We start from the raw sequence: 18,170 nt of genomic DNA on the forward strand, positions 1-18,170 counted from the left end.
ACAGAGGGGATAATGTACATCCTTGTCTCACACCAGATTTAACATTAAACCATCTTCCTGTACTTCCTTCAATTCTAACTGCTGACTTACAACTCAAATAAAGACTAAGTATTGCTTGATATAATGCCCCATTGACACCATATAACTGCAGCGTATTGAATAGCTTCTCTCTTGGCACCTTGTAATATGCCTTTTCCAAATCGACAAAACTTAAATACAGATCTTTGTTGTATTCCCATGCTTTCTCAACTATTTGTCGTAAAGTGAAGATCTGATCCTGACAGCCTCTATTTGGCCTGAATCCAGCTTGTCCTTCACCAAGCTTTTCTTCCACAATTCTTCTCAACCGTTTCTCCAGTATACTTGTATAGATATTGCCAGGAACACTCAGTAGGGAAATACCTCTGTAATTCTCACATTCAGTTTTATTTCCCTTTTTATGTATGGGTACTATGAGAGCTCTACTCCAATCATCGGGAATTCGTCCCTCTGTCCACACCTTCTGAAATATGCAGTGCAGCCACTGTAAGACTTTTATACCACCATACTTCAGCATTTCTGGTCGAATATCATCTGCTCCTGCTGCCTTTCCACATTTCAAGCCTTTGATGGCTTCAAGTATCGATATGTATTCCTAACTGCATGCCTGGTCAGTGTTTTTTATCACTGTGCTATCATCACTGCTTGTTTCATTTAGCAGTTTTTCAAAGTAATTACTCCATACTTCAAGGATATCTTTTTCTCCTGTTTTCATGTCACCTTTATCATCTCAAACTCCTTTTACAGCACTCTTTCCTCCATTCCTAAGCTTCCTCAACAACCTCCAGAATATTTTGCCACCTTCTTGATATTTATTTTCTATATTCTTGCCAAAGTCCTCCCATGACTTTTGTTTAGCTAGTTTTACACAGTGTTTAGCTTTCTTACATTTGTCTCTGTATTCTGTAAGAGCACAAGCTGACTTATTTGACAGGAACTTTTGATATGCTTTCTTCTTTTCCTTCACTGCCTTTTTAACTTCCTGTGTCCACCAGGGAGTTCTGATTTTTTTATCCTTGCACACAACCTCACCACATGCCTCTCTGGCAGAATCAATCAATGTTTTCTTCAGAGTTTGCCACTGAATCTCCAAGGTTTGATTCCTGTTCTCAAACTCTTTCATTTTCTTTTCAATAATCTTTCTGTATTTTAGTCTACAGTTCACATCTGAGAGCTGCTCAACTTTTATTCGCTTTAAAACTTTCTTACATGTTATTCTTTTCAATACGAAATTCAATTTTATCCTGCTCAAGACTAAATAGTGATCACTTCCAATTTCAAATCCTCTGTACACTCTGGTGTCCTGCACCAGGGAGAAAACATCACTATCAACAATAACATAGTCAATGAGACTTTTCTTATTCCTAGCCTCTTCTCTCCATGTGAATTTGTGCACATTTTTATGTTGGAACATGGTGTTAGTAATAACCAGTCCATGTCCTTAGCAGAAATCCAACAGATATTTGCCATTATTATTAGCTTTGCTCTTTTCTCCAAATTTTCCCAAAATATTTTTGTATGTCTCACAATCATTTCCTACTCTGCTATTCAGATCCCCAACAAGGACCAACTTTTCCTTTTTCATTGTGTCAGTTGCTTTTCTAAAGCCTCAAAAAATCCCTCCACTTCTACCTTAGTAGAACCTTCTGTGGGACCATAGGCACAAATAAGTCTCATTGTCCAGTTCCACATTCTCATATTTGCCCACATTACTCTACTTGAGACTGACTGCCATTCAAGAAGATTAGCCTCATATTTTGTGTTGAATACTATGGCTACTCCTTCTTTTCCTTGATTGTCATTGCCTGAATATAACATTTTGTATTTATTGCTCAGAAAGATCTCACCAGTTTTGGTCTTTTTTGTTTCAGTCACCCCCTATTATGTCGATCTGGTACTTATCTAATTCCTCAACTAGCTCCATTTCTTTGCCATTCAGGCTTCTTATGTTGATAGTACTGATATTTAACTCTGGTGTTGTTGAGTTGGGCTTTGTTTTCAGATTTGTTCCAGTAGCTGACTTTTCGCTGTTTGCCCTTGTTCCCTGGCGAAAACAATGGGGGCCTTGTTTAACCGGGCGACGCCCCAGCCGGCATGAAATTTTGTCATGTCGTACTATCATTTTTTTATTTTGGTTTAACCAATAAGAATACAATTTGGTCAGCTAAATCCCAAATTGCCAGCCCATCCTCGTTCGTTCAATATCCAAGTAGATACCCAACAAGGTGCACCACGAGGTGAGGATTAGACATTAGGTCAGAAGCCATGGTCGGTTCTCCACATTCCTTTAAAGGCTATGTGGAGGTCTCCTCTCAGTTATACAGCTTTGACCCTTAAGCACCCCCATATCAATACTTTATTATTATTATTATTATTATTATTACTACTACTACTTGATGCCTCCAGGGAGTCGAAAGATTCATCTAGTTGTAGAGTAGATGCCCTCCCTCGATGAGGGCATCTACTCTACAACTCTATCATGACCATCCACAACTACCCCAAACCATCTACTGCCCACTAACACTAGTATTTTCACAGACAATCACAAACATCCAAGCCCATGGTGGGATTCGAACCCACAACCTTTTGGCTGGAGAGCAGATGTGCTAACCACTCGGCCAACCAGGCCAGCAAGGGTTGGCCGAGTGGTTAGCGTTTTTCTCTCAAGTTTTCTACTTAAGGTAGAAAAAACTATCGAAAACTTGAAATGTGGAAAGGCAGCTGGAATAGATAATATTCGACCAGAAATAGTTTTCAGTGGCTACACTGCATAATTCAGAAGATTTAATTCATAATGATTGGAGTTGAGCTCTCATAGCTGAATGTGAGAATTACAGAGGAATTTCTCTACTAAGTGTTGCAGGTGAGATTTATGCAAGCATACTTGAAAAGAGGTTGAGAAAGATTGTGAAAGAGAAACTTAGAGAACAAGCTGGGTTCAGGCCAAATTGAGGTTGTTAAGATCAAATTTTCACTTTAAGACAAATAGTTAAGAAATCATGAGAACATGACAAGGATCCACACTTAATTTTTGTAGATCTGGAAAAGCATACAACAAGATGCCCAAAGAAAAGCTTTTCAAAAGCTACAATTGCATGGGGTGAATGGAATATTATACACAGCAATATATAGTGTATATTTAAGCTATCAGTTCAATTCAGAAGTTAGAAGGAAATACAGGAAGATGGTTTCATGTGAAATCAGGAGTTAGACAAGGATGCACATTAACTTCACCCTTATCCATCATTTATATGGATCACATTATTAAAGAAAGTGGCATTAAACCTGATATTAGAATTGGAGATGTGAAACAGTTCTTTGCATTATGCAGATGATGTTATACTCCTAAAACACATCTAATGCAAGTCTTCAGGATCCTCTAACTAAATTGAATAACAGCTATGAAAAATTTGCAAAAAAAATGAACAAAAGACTAAAACTGTGAAATTAGGCAGGAACATAGAAAATTTCAGCTATTCATCTGCAGTTTTTAGTGAAGATGGCAGGTTAAATCTGGAAATAGACAACAGAATAAGCAAAGCTTAGAGAGCTAATCTAAGGTGGTATGGTAGCTTAAATAGAATAAGTGAGGAAAAGAAAGTTAGCAAAACAGGTATTTGATGTCCAGATGACAGGAAAGAGACAGAAAGGACCAGGTGGATTGCTTTTGGTCTGCACTGCCTTAAAAGAAAGAACTATTACACATGACAATAATGGAGTGCTCACAAATAACAGACTAATTTGGAGGGAAATTGTTGATATGAAATTAATAATAATGTAAATGCAATCAAGTAGTGTTGTGACAGTATCCTGAACACTCCTTGACAGTACATATCAGGAAATTGATGTGCCTTTTCTAAAGACCCAACTTTTTTTTTATTATTATTTTAGGAGCCATAGGCTATTTTAATATTTCATACTCATCATCTGGCAAATTTACTTGATTAGTTTAATGATTTTACCGGGACATTATTTCAGTTGCCTATAAGAATTGACATTATCTGCTGCAGGGTAATCTTAATTGTTTTCTCTCAATCACAACAATTAAAAACAAATAATAGTTTCAAAGCTGTATCTGAGAGGCAACCTCCACATAGCCTTTAAAGGAATTCAGAGAACCTGGGCTTTTGACTTACTCTAATCCTGACTTTCTCATGATGCACCCTGTTAAATATCTACCTGGATACTGAATGAACGAGGATGGGTTGGCAATTTGGGATTTAGCCGACCAAATTGTATTCTTATTGGCTTGAACCACAATATAAAATGATGGTACAATGACAGAATTTCATGCTGGGTGGGGTGTTGCCCGGTTAAACAAGGCCCCCTGTCTTTTTTTGCCAGGGAACCAAGGCGAACAGCAAAAAGTCAGCTACTAGAACAAATCCTAAGATATACCCCACCTCAACATCACCAGAGTTCAGGATCAGTACTATCAACATAAGAAGCCTGAATGGCAAAGAAATGGAGCTAGCTGAGGAATTCAATGAGTACCAGATCGACATAATAGAGGTGACTGAAATAAAAATGACAAAAACTGGTGAGATCTTTCTGAGCAATAAATACAAAATGTTTTATTCAGCAATAACAATCAAGGAAAAGAAGGAGTAGCCATAGTATTCAACACAAAATACGAGGCTAATCTTCTTGAATGGAAAGCAATATCAGGTAGAGTGATGTGGGCAAATATGAGAATGGGAATTGGACAATGAGACTTATTTGTACCTATAGTTCTACTACGGTATAAGTGGAGGGATTTTTTGAGGCTTTAGAAAAAGCAACTGACACAATGAAAAAAGAAAAGTTGGTCCTTTCTTGGGGATCTAAATAGCAGAGTAGGAAATGATTGTGAGACATACAAAAATATTTTGGGAAAATTTGGAGAAAAGAGCAAAGCTAATAATAATGGCAAATATCTGTTGGATTTCTGCTCAGGACATGGACTGGTTATTACTAACACCATGTTCCAGCATAAAAATGTGCACAAATTCACATGGAGAGAAGAGGCTAGGAATAAGAAAAGTCTCATTGACTATGTTATTGTTGATAGTGATGTTTTCTCCCTGGTGCGGGATACCAGAGTGTACAGAGGATTTGAAATTGGAAGTGATCACCATTTAGTCTTGAGCAGGATAAAATTGAATTTCATATTGAAAAGAAGAACATGTAAGAAAGTTTTAAGTCAAATAATAGTTGAGCAGCTCTCAGATGTGAACTATAGACTAAAATACACAAACATTATTCAGGAAAAAAATGAAAGTATTTAAGAACAGTAAACAAACTTTGGAGATTCAATGACAAGCCTTGAAGAAAGCCCTGATTGATTCAGCTAGAGAGGCATGTGGTGAAGTTGTCTGCAAGGATAGAAAAATCAGAACTCCGTGGTGGATACAGGAAGTTAAAGAGGCAGTGAAGGTAAAGAAGAAAGTGTATGAAAAGCTTGGCAAATAAGTTGGCTTGTGCTCTTAGAGAATACAGAGACAAATTTGGTAAGAACATAGAAAATAAATATCAGGAAGCTGGCAAGATATTCTGGAAGCTGTTGAAAAAGCTCAGAAATGGAGGATAGAGTGCTGTAAAAGGAATTAGAGATGATAAAGGCAACATGAAAAGTGAAGAAAAAGATGTCCTTGATGTATGGAGTGATTACTTTAAAAAATTGCTAGATAAAACAAGTGGTGTCAGCACAGTGGTAAAAAACTCTCAAGTATGGAGGTATAAAAGTCTTGCAGTGACTGCACTGCATATTTCAGAAGCCTGAAGAGAGGATGAATTCCAGATGATTGGAGTAGAGCTCTCATAGTACCCGTGTATAAAAAGGAAAATAAAACTGAATGTGAGAATTGCAAAGGTATTTCCCTACTTAGTGTTTCTGGTAACATTTATGCAGGTATACTTGAGAAATGGTCGAGAAGGATTGTAGAAGAGAAGCTTGGTGAAGAACAAGCTGGATTCAGGCCACATAGAGGCTGTCAGGATCAGATTTTCACTTTACGACAAATAGCTGAGAAATAGTGGGAATATAACAAAGATCTGTATTTAAATTTTGCAGACCTGCAAAAAGCATATGAAAAGGTGCCGAGAGAAAACTATTCAAAGCGCTACAGTTGTATGGTATCAATGGGGCATTATATCATGCAATGCTTAGTCTTGATTTGAGTTGTAAGTCAGCAGTTAGAATTTAAAGAAGTACAGGAAGATGGTTTGATGTTAAATCTGGTGTCAGACAAGGATGTACATTATCCCCTCTGTTATTCATTATCTATTCCCTGACTAAGCGGAATAACTGTTGTGATAAATTTGGTATGAAAATCAGCAATAACAAGACAAAGACAATGAAAATATGCAGAATCATTGAAAATATCAACTGCTTTATGAAAGGAGAACCTGTAGAACAATTAAAACATTTCAGCTACTTATGCACAACTTTTTTGAAGATGGTAAATTAAATATGGAATTAGACAACAGAATCAACAAAGCCAGTATGGTAGGAAGCCAACTGAATACATTTATATGGAATAAGAGAGAAATTAGTTAAAACACTAAATTAACTGTGTACAAGTCTGTGTTCAAACCAATTTTAACTTATGGATCTGAGAAAGCTGAATTAGAAATAAAACACTTGACCAAAGACTAGGGACCACAGATATGAGAGTCGTGAGAAGGATTAGAACAGTATGAACAAATGGCATCAATGGCAATTTCATATTTAAAACAAGGATATTAGGAAAGAACTTGACATTGTTGTCATCCTGGAATGTGTTAGTGAGCTAATCTCAGGTGGTTACTTAAACAGAATGGAAGAGGGAAGATTAGTGAAACAAATGTTCTCTGCATGGTTGGCAGGAAAAAGACCAAGATATGGGTGGATTGATACAGTAAAAAGAGTCTTAGAAGACTGAAATATAAGATCTGATATTGTTGAATTCTTGACAGATGATGGGATGTTAGTAATGGTGTAACTTTTTCATGTAGTACTATCATAATATTCTATACACCTCTTGAGGGTACCTGTCAAGAATTAAATTAAAATAATAGTTTAAACATGAATAGATGCAATTATCTATATTTAATCATTTTCAAACACCTATTTTAGTATTCAAATTTCCATAGGTGTTATAGTAGTACTAAATATTCACATATGTGGAAAAGTAATTAATATGCAAAACCTATGTTTTGTTTGTCTGCGCATTTAGCCTAGTGGCTTTGCGCTTCGCAACCATATACCTGGGGAAGGAGTGTCCTGGGTTCAATTCCCGTCGCCGACGTGAGGAGCTTAAGGAACTTCCTCAGCCATAGCCAAGTTGGCCGGTCTTGGGTAACTTGGCTATGGCTTTTTTCCGCCAGTTTATCTGGGGTTTTTCATCCTGTAAGCAGGCAAACCGGAGAGAGACATTTTTAAAATAACTTTTATGTCTTATACACTTAACAAAAATTACATAGAATTTTATTCAAAATCTCCAACATATTTCATCCAAAATTACATGTTGACATCATCAGGAAGAAAGACCATGAACTACATCCGAAACATGGATCACAATAATGAGTCATAAATCATGCGTATATTAGCTCATTTCTTGCTCACAGTGGAACTAGATGATATTACACTATTAGAGATCAAAGGAACAATTGTAGAAAGTTGCATGGATAAAAAAATAATTATAAATTATTTACTCAGCATCGTAGAAGATTCCTTGCAAGGAAAATAAATAAAAAGTAAAAAAAAACCACTTAAACAGTTAAACTTGCTAAAATATTATTATTATTATTCCAAGATTCCATGGAGTCAAAGACCCATCTAGGATGTCATACACTCAACTCATCATCTTCTTTCACTACGCATTATTTCTGGTTACCCATGCAGGGTCTGCGTGTTACTTAGATGCGACTTATTTGTTAGTACCACTCCCAACCGACGTGTCGCCTATTCTGCCACTGGGGGGTGGGTATATTTTTGACTGTAGAAGCGTATGTTCACGGGGCCAGTTTGCCTACTTGTAGGATTAAAAAAATTTTCGTCTATCTCCAATCCATAACTTATTTTTCACGGTATTAACAACACCACAAACACTTTTATCAACAACGATGTTTTATTAACGCTTATATTTCTCTGATTTTCAACTCAGCATCATCAGAGCACAACACACTTGTAAACGCGACAGTGAGTGAGTGAAACAATATAATTGCAAAAGACAAAAGATCTAAAGTCCCATTTTTTGCGCCCTCTAACGAGAAAAAAAAAAAAAAAAAACAGCAGTTATCCAGGAGTTTTTCTTAGGATAACCGTCTCCCAAATTTTTGGCAAATTAATGCAACCATATTTGTTAAGGTTAGGAGAATTCTTCAAAGCCATTGCTGACTCAAAAAATAATGTTTCAGATCTATAACGACTCCTAAATAGCACATTCGTTTTCCTCCATCTAATCCTGTGTGAAGGAGTGTCCAAAGCATTGTCTGCCAGTTCCGACTTGCCATAGTAATAGTAGCGAATGTATCTTTCATGTTCTTCCAGGCGGATGTTCACTGATCTTCCTGTTTGCCCATAATAGGCCAAGTCACAGTCACATGGAACTTCATACACTCCTGGGTGTGCTAAAGGGTGAAGTTTATCCTTTGGCGAGCGGATCAGAGTTGCCAGCTTGACATGAGGCTTGAAGGTGGTGCGAAGGCCATGTTTCAACAATACTTTGGCTATCTTTTCCGATGTACCTCTGATATAGGGAATGGAAATGGTCATGTTGTATTCTTGTGTATTAGGGGGGGGGGCAGAGTAATGGGCCTATGTAGTATTTTTTCTATTTTGCAGGGATTGTAGCCGTTGGCTAAGAACGTATGGCGCAGGTACTAGAGTTCAGTGGTCAGAGCAAATCATTAGAACAAATGGCTCTGGCTCTGTGTGTAAGTGTTTTTAAAATGCCGTACTGTTGGACTGGATGATGATGTGATTGTTTATGTAGGTATCTTCCTGTGTGTGTAGGCTTCCTGTAAATAGAAAAAGATAGTGATCCATCTGAAAGGCTGGTGACTAATGTGTCAAGAAATGGTAGACAATTATTTGATTCTTTTTCTACTGTGAAGTGAATTTTGGGGTGTTGGCTGTTTAGGTAGGTGACAAAAGCATCCAAAGTGTGAATCAATTAAAGTCTCTATTTTTAGAAAGCCAACACACACAGACAGATATTTGCATGCGTCCTCCCATCACCATCCAGCGCACAAGTTGGGTATTATATCAACTCTAGCGAATCGTGCAAGATCTGTACTGTCAGATGAAGAAGAACTGAAAAAGGAACTACAACATCTTAAATGGACCTTTAAAAACAATGGCTACTCTCTAAAAAATATTAACAACCAATTATCCCGCCGTCAACGTAGCAACGTAGAGACACAGGACAACTCCAAAGGTCATATCGTCTTGCCATATATCAGCACACATTTTGGTTGTGAGGCAATTTTGAAATTCTTGGTGTATGAAGGACATGTTCCTGATTTAGCAACTTTGAAAGACAGAATAATTCATCATGTGAGGCAAATCAATGCAGATTTATTGCATTCTGCTGTAGAAAATATCTTTCACAGAATGTAGTTCTTAGAACATCTGAGAGGAGGACATGTTAAACCCCAGCAGTAAGTTATACTAACACAAAAATTGATTTTTTTTTTAAAATTTTATTATTTTTTTTTATTTTTTTTTTTAGCCATTACTGTTTAATTAATACCATACCACGTGCGTTTGTACTATTATTTATCTTCTGTAAATAAAAAAAAAAAATCTTCCAGAATTTACTTACACCAGTTTGGTTGAATTTCATTCAATACATTTTTCGCTGTAAGGCTCTGAACTCATCTTTAATTATGGACACCCTGTATTTCATTTTTCACCTCTATCTCACATCATATTGCCTCAAAACCACTACCACTATTTCCTCCTTGCATATGTGTTTTTTAGAAGAACTTCAACCCACAGTATCAGTGAGTTGTACCGTCTCTGCTGTTAGGTATCAAAAGATGCTGTGCAACTGCAGCAGTAAAGATACCTTGACTACGATATTCATATGGGATGGAGCACCACCTCACATTGGATTGTTGGTACAGCAAATGTCTTGGTTGTTGAAAAATACCTTGACGAGCAGAGACAAGCAAGTTATTGTACCTCTGTACTGAGCCTTGATAAGACCTCATCTCGACTACTGTGCCAAGATTTGGTCACCTCAGTTCCTTCTTGATGGGGAGGATCCAGAGGCGAGTGACTAAGATGATAGCAAGTCTATGGAATGAACCATATGAGAACAGGTTGAAGATTTGTGGGTTGCAGAAACTAGTTGATAGGCAGAAAAGGGGAGATATGATTAAGACATTCAAATTTCTAAAGGGGTTCTATAGGATTAATTCAGAGGATATTTTTGAGATCAGGACTGGTGGTGGGAGAACTAGGGGACACCTATGGAAGCTGGGCAAGAGTGTGTATTCCTGTATTCCTGACAGGATCAGACTCATTCAACCATATCACTTATTCCAACAGTTTTGGAGTGAATGTACTCAATCATTGCAACTATTTCATTTTTCCTTGTTTTTGATACTTCTAGCATTTGAATAAAAAAATAACACTTCACTCCTGGATCTACAACAAGTTTTACTGATACCACTTATTAGATGCAACTTCTCCATACTTTCCTTGAGCGGCATCTTTTTTCTCCTTACTTATCCCACGACCTTCTTCAAACCTTACATCCCAAGTCATCCCCTTCCCTTTTTTGTACACACACATTCACATCCTCTGGGAGCATCAGCTTTTCTCATGCTGTGTTCCCCTGTCTACCCTGAGTTTCCCCAGTTTCATGCTCTGCTTTCACTTCTCATTAGTCATCAATACGTTTCTCATGTCTTGTAAATGACTTATAATTTTTGCTTGAAATATGGAGGAACCTTTAAGTTACAGTCCTGGTTTTAAACTCAGAGATTGATTTTGCAGAAAAACATGGCAATCAAGCAGCAGGCCGTGAGTTTATAGTGACTGAGTTTAATGTGTGATATTGGTGTAAACAGAAACTTGCATTAGAAAGCACCAGTAAGTCAAGAAAAGCATTCCAAGGACCTAAAAATGGAAAGTTTCTGGAATTGGAGGATGAGTTACTTGAATATGTGTTAGGTTTGCATGAAAATGGTTGCTGTGTTTCGCACAAAATATTGCACATTTCAAAGCATGTGAGTTAGCTACAAAACGAGGTATCAGTTGCATGGATGTGAAAGTGAGCCGAGGTTGGATCACAAAATTTATGAAGAGGAAAAGGCTTTCCCTTCATCGAACAACATCCCTTTCCCAAAGAAAGCCATAAGATTTTGAGGGTAAATTGATGGATTTTCTTCAATTTAGGAAGAGCAATAACTATATGTTATCACAAATAGCCAATGCTGATCAAACACCCTTCAATTTCAACATGCTGCACCAAACAACAATAACAGAAAACAGTGAAAAAAAAAAGTGTGAAAATACGTATCACACGTATTATGGTAATTAAATCCATGTTTAAGTCCTTTGGTTGGAAATACTTCATCTATACTGACTGTGCTACAGAAGCTCTTATGGATGAAGTGCCCCATGTGCCCTCGAATAAGACTGGACTCCCAACGTAAAAAAAATTGTTGAAACTTTGTGCATCTTATACTGCAAAGAATTTTTTTTTTTTTCAAAAAATTCAACATAAAAATGTGGTGCATCTTATAAGGTGAAAAATACAGTGTATATATATATATATATATATACACACACACACACACACACACACATATCATGGACAGTTAATCAGTGAATGTGTGTACTGGATTGGGGGATCACATGACCAGCCAAATAATAGGTGTTTACAAAAATCACTGTAATTTAGTAATGAATGTGACATGGCCTCCATTTAGAGAATCCTCAACCAGAGCACATTCAAATGTAAAAAAAGGTTACCATACCCTATAAGGTTTTTTGGAGTGGATAGCAGAAGTTCATCATGAATTTAGTCTACGTACCAACTTAAAACTATTTTCTAAGCTGCATCCTATCTGTCCATCACTAAGAACATATTATCTCCTTTTATCCCTGCTTGGTGTATGTGAAATATCTTGTTTTTGTCATCTGTCTTATTTTGGACAAAATGTCTATGCTTCTGAAATTAGAATTCAAGAACACCAAGACTACTCAAATGGAATCTGTTTAACCCAACGCTGGTGAGGTGGGAAAATGTAATAAAAGTGGTAAGATGGGATCCCACAAACCCATCCAAATAATGTAGTGGAGTATACAAATCCATATCTTTTTAATCAATATTAGATTATGTATTGTTTAAGTGTCCTATAATTTTACAGAATAAAAATACAGATCCACAAAATTAAATTTTTATTACTCAAAAATACTTAATTAATTAAATATCTTTATTTTTCAACAATAATATACTCTTCCTAGCTTATATAATGAACAAAATAAATAAATCAATATTTTTTAGTCACTTTGGTATTGGTTTACAAAAGGAACATATACATTATAAGAAGCTAATAATAAACATTTAGCCTTGAGATTCCAATGATATCACTAATTAAAAATTTTAATTTTCTGTAATTGCACAATCGGGGCACCTTGGAATTATGTGATTGATACACACACATTTTGCTTGCACGCAACAGCCTGTCATGTAGCGGGTTATAGAGGGGGAAGCTATACTGAGGCATGACTCGCTGTCACGTATTGTTAAAAAGTTATAGTCAATTTAATATCGTTGGGGTCTGTGACACCCCCACCTTACTAACTCCGGGTTAAATATGGCCTCAAACATCCCATGCCATGTGAACTAGTCAGTATTCACTAGAACAAGACTAGTGTACTCCGCTATAGTTGATTCACACTTTAATGATTCAGGTTTAGGTGGCACGGCGCTTACCATCTTAGAATTTATTTACACTTTTTATATATTTCACTCACTGTAACATGAGTATTATTCAGGGAATCATTAAGCAAAAGAATTGGTTACAGCATTCACAGTGTTAAAACTCATATGTCTCAGTTGCAGCTAAGTTAGCAACAAATTCAAATTTTGTTTATATATGTTAAACGGTGTGCCTCTATCAAGTTCCAGGAAGTAATGACCATTAACTGTCCATAATATATGTATACACATATAAGACTTGACAAATACACTCACCCAAAACAAGTAGGTTTTGCCAGGTGATGAATGGTGCTGCTGCAGTGGTGAGTTTGCAAAATAGGATATTTTGTATTTAATAAAAAATAACCTTTACACAATTTTTTTAACTTTTAAGAAAACACAGAAGCATATGCATGTAATATAAAGGACCAACCCAGTAACAAAAAGTGAAGCAGAAAAATTTTATTTTCCAAAAAATTAATGTTGTTTTTATTGTTCTTATTATTTATTTACTTCTTCTTGGAAGACGGCTATTCTTTTTCACACAATGGAAATATTCTCTAAAAAAGTGAAGTGACACCACTAATCACTCTATATTGACATTTATTGGGACATATCTTTTTAAAAAAAAAAAAAAACGGGGGGGGGGCACTTGGGTAGGTGTGTTTTTTGTGGTAAGTAAGATTTTGCATAATTTTTCCATTTCTGTGTATGTATGTATATAATGATGATGATGTATTACTCCCTGTATTAGATATTTATAAGAACTGTATGTTATTTCCTTTGAAGTCTTAATAGTACCTTCTCTTAAATATGATATTTTTTATTGGACCATTATTTTGATAAACATATATACATAATCGTCAACAAGTTTTGCCAGCTAGGGTCTGTCTGGCAAAACAGACCCTAGTATAACCTTTCAAGATGAGAAAGGTTATACTAACATTAAATGCTAAAGCAAAAGAATGCAGTAACGACCTAAAAATTAGTTAAACAAATTGAAGAGCATGTGTGACATTAAGAGCATAAAACATGGAGACTTAGTCATTGTTATTAAAACGCGTTTTATAATTTTGCACATAATTGAGTTCTGCTAAACATAATGAATTTATTAAGTTTTTCCAAATGTCTTTTAATATTATGCCTTGGTTTCTATTGAGGTTGTCTCCTGTCCTGAATACCACTGCAGCTTCTTTAAAGATTCTACATCTGAAATCTTCTTCCATGTATGGCATAGAGCTGTTGTCCCAATCTATGGAATGGTTTGAAATTGAGAAATGATGTGCTAATCCTGAAGTGTCTGTTCTGTTGTTATTTACATCTCCGACATGTTCTTTCTTTCAGATTTCTAGGCTTCGTGAAGTTTGGCCTATGTAAGTCAGTCCACATGAACATGGTATGCTGTAAACTCTTGCATATTTGTAGAAAGCAATGCTGTCCTTAGGATATCTTAACATGTGCTGCATAGTTAAAATAGGTTTAAAAGCAACCCTGATGTTAAAAGGCTTCATGATTCTTGCTATTTTGATGGAGACTGAGCTGCATAAGGTATGACGATGGATGATGCGTACTGTGTCACTAGAGGTTATTGCTATAGAGGATCTTTTGAATTATATTTTGTGGATAACCATTTTTGGATAGAGTTTTTGATATAAGTGAGAGCTCATCAAGTACATCTTTTTCTTCTGTGATGATGTTTTTTAGCATATGTATGATGCTAAGTTTCTGTGCATAATGATGATTAGATGTAAAATGAAGATAACTTCCGGTGTCTGTAGGTTTGCGATAGATTATGAGTTTGATTTGTCCATTATCTTGTTTTTTAACTAGTACATCCAAAAAAGGTAATTAATGGTTGTTTTCTAATTCTAATGTGAATTTAATTCTATGATGGAAAGAATTTATTTTTTTTTGGAGGAACTCATGTAAGGTATCTTCCGTGTCTTTCCAAACGATGAACACATCGTCAACATATCTCCATCAGACTGATGGTTTCGGAGTTATTTTTGCTAGGATGTCATTTTCTAGTTTTTCCATGAACAGATCCACACATGGTGGTGACAGGGGACTGCCCATGGCTAAGCCTTCCAGTTGTTGATATACTGCATTGTTTACTTTAAAATAGTTAGACTTGAGGCAATGGTGGAAAAGCTGCACAAGGTTGTTTGGAAAGAGATCTTTTATGATCTTAATTACTTTCTCTCCGGTACGTTTGTGAACAGAGACCACGTCTAGACTTGCAAATATGTCCATGTTTGATATATTAATGTTTTTAAGTTTTTCAAGAATTGTTGAGAGTTCTTTATGTATGAGGCTGATTTCTTTATCTTCTCCTTCAACAGACTAGCTAGGTATTTAGCTAGTAGGTATGTAGGAGAATTTCTGCCGTCCACGATCTGGCAAAGCAGAACTCCGTCTTAATGGACTTTTGGTACACCATATAGGCATGGTGTTAATGGATGTAAAGATTTTAAATTTCTTTGTAATTCTTGAGGCCATCTAGTCATATAGCATATTAAAAGATTGGTCTCATTGTGGTTTTTCATGGTTGGATCTTTATCTAATATATGATATGTAGACGAGTCAGAAATTAAAGTACTGATCTTCTTTATGTAATCTTTGGTATTCATAATAACTGTTGAGTTTCCTTTGAAATTTATAGTAATTAGGTATATGTATACTTTTAATGAGAATTTTAATGGAACATCAACTTAATATTTATGTACTTACATTTTTTTTGTATTTAGGTTAAAAGAAGATTAAGTAGAACATCTAGAAAGCGAAAAAAGTGTCTCTTGCGATATTGCGAATTGCTCACAGTAAGTAATAATCATATAGGATTTGTAATTTAAGCCTGCTTTAAAAATCCCATTTATGTGATGACTCGTAAAAGCGTTATTAGCGATTTACATTTAAACTAGCACCTAAGATAGCATTGTGTGTACACACACACACACACACACACACGTGCAGTTTTCTCTCACTATAGCAAATTATTCAAAATTGATGACCATGGACATAATGCTATTCTAAGGAACTTGATAATATCAGACTCTACTTCGTCTTCTTCTTTCACTGCGCGTTATTCCTGCTTCCTATGCAGGGTCCGTGTGTTACTTAGATGCGACCTCTTGTTAGTACCACTCCCAACATACCTGCCGCTGGGGGGGGGGTATATTTTTGACTGTAGCAGCATATGTTCAGGGGGCTGGTTTGCCTGCTTGCGGGTGAAAAACACCAGATAAACTGGCGGAAAAAACCCTACTGCCCGTGCCCAAGACCGGCTAACTTGGCTATGGCTGAAGATCCTCAAGTTCCTCACGTCTTCGACAGGAATTGAACCTATGACACTCCTTCTCCAGGCATATGGTTGTGAAGCGCAAAACCACTAGGCTAACTGCACGGACTGTATCAGACTCTACTATGCCATGCTAATCCTGTGGTCCTGCAAGCTTGCTAGAATGAGAGAGTCAAAAGCTTGTCATCCTGTATATATACTTTTGAATAAATGGTGGCTTTCTTGATTGGTTACAGATGTGGATGCCTAGAATATAATGCATTTTTAGGACAAAAGTACTTATTACATATGGATATACAGTTGTTCAGTGTCAACACTATGGATGCAACATTTATTTGTATATAAAACGTACATTTTTGTACACCACATGTTTTTCAGTGCATGTAATACAAATGTGAAATTCTGTTTGGGAGGGGAGGAGAACTACTTAAAACTCCCTTGTTAAACAGTTGGATTACCCACTAAGTTAAATGACAACTGTTAAGTTGGACTAAAGCTCATTTACAAACCAGCATCTTCATAGAGAAAAGCTCTTCTCAGAACATTACAACACACACACATTGGTCAGCTAGCAAAACAATTCAAATGTAATGAAAAAGGAAAGAACTAAAGTGCTGATGTACACCACCGCCTCTGCTTCTTAATATATAGGCACCCACAGACTTTGGGTTGAAGATGATCTTAAAATGACAGTCATCCAAATTTTGCATCAATTAACACAGATTTCAATAATTGCCTCTTGGTTTCTAATAGCTTCTAAGTAGTATTGTTGTTTTATTCTGTCCACTCTTGTGTGAAGTGTTATCCAAAGCATGTACTGCTACTACTTTCTTGTATAATGATGATTGTAGCCTACATATTATATTCTTCAAGTTGGATGTCAAACAGAGAAACTCTTGAGAAACAAGTGTACCTTAATGGAGAAAGAATTGAGGAAGTCAGCAAGTTTGAGTACCTGGGATCCATTATTAATGTGAAGAATTGCCGTTCAGAAGATGTCAGAAAAAGGTTAGGAATGGCTAAAACAACAGTCAGAGACCTGTCTAAAATCTGGAAGGATGGATCTATCTCTGTGGAAACAAAGTTGAGGATTTTGGATGCAGTTGTTTTTCCAACAGCGACTTATGGATGTGAGACTTGGAACCTAAAGAAGTCAGATAAGAAATGCATATTTGCTTTTGAGATATGGTGTTGCAGAAGGCTGTTGAGGATATCATATACTGAAAGGCATACCTATTCATTTGTACATAGAAAAGATCAGCAGAACTTTAAGGCTTCTTAAGGATATTGACAGAAGAAAGTTAAAATATTTTGCACACATAGAAAGGATGAAGGGGGGACTTCTCAGAACAGTAATAGAAGGCAAAGTTCCTGGAAAAAGAGGCAGGGGTAGACCATTAATGAGATGGATGGATGGCGTGTGTGGAGTGACTGGTCTTCAGAGAGTTGAAGCCGCCAGAAAAGCAAACAACAGGACTACATGGTGAGGCCTGGTGTGGCACATCACGAGCATCGGAGTGACCATATGGCATCTGTAGATGCCCAGTGAAGTGAAGAAGAAGATGGATGTCAATGATTCTTTCTGTCTCTCAGTATTGTTGATGTTCTGAATCACTAGTAGATCGGTGATGCATCAGAATAATAGATCACTCCAACCTTCCTTCATGCAGAGTGGCCTCTTTCCACAAATGGAACTCTGGAGAGCTTGGCAGTAATTGTCACCATAAATGTTTATCTTCCCTAGGTGTAGGATATGCCAACTTTTCCATAGGTGTGCTACATGACTTTTATCACGAAGCAAAACACCACCTTACTTATTGGCAACCGGAAGTTACATTTTTCATGTTTAGTTACCAAAGTAGGATCTACAGTTTCTTTCCCTTTCTTCTATACAACATGGTTGATACTCCACAAGAGCATGCCAAACATAC

General features: G+C 36.5%; 1 protein-coding gene across 1 annotated transcript in view; it reads left to right on the plus strand.

Annotated features, from left to right (window-relative positions):
• Nucleotides 1-18,170, plus strand: part of LOC150105496 (uncharacterized) — a 280,173-nt gene that overhangs the window by 58,921 nt on the left and 203,082 nt on the right. Inside the window, exon 6 of the mRNA XM_090394206.1 lies at nt 15,689-15,760. Coding sequence (XP_090250332.1) covers nt 15,689-15,760 — 72 coding nt within the window. The remainder of the gene's footprint in view (nt 1-15,688; nt 15,761-18,170) is intronic.

The sequence above is a fragment of the Typopeltis vanoorti genome, chromosome 6, assembly GCF_054136105.1.
Source record: "Typopeltis vanoorti isolate ZY-2024b chromosome 6, IOZ_Tvanoo_1.0, whole genome shotgun sequence".
Classification (NCBI taxonomy): Eukaryota; Metazoa; Arthropoda; class Arachnida; order Uropygi; family Thelyphonidae; genus Typopeltis; species Typopeltis vanoorti.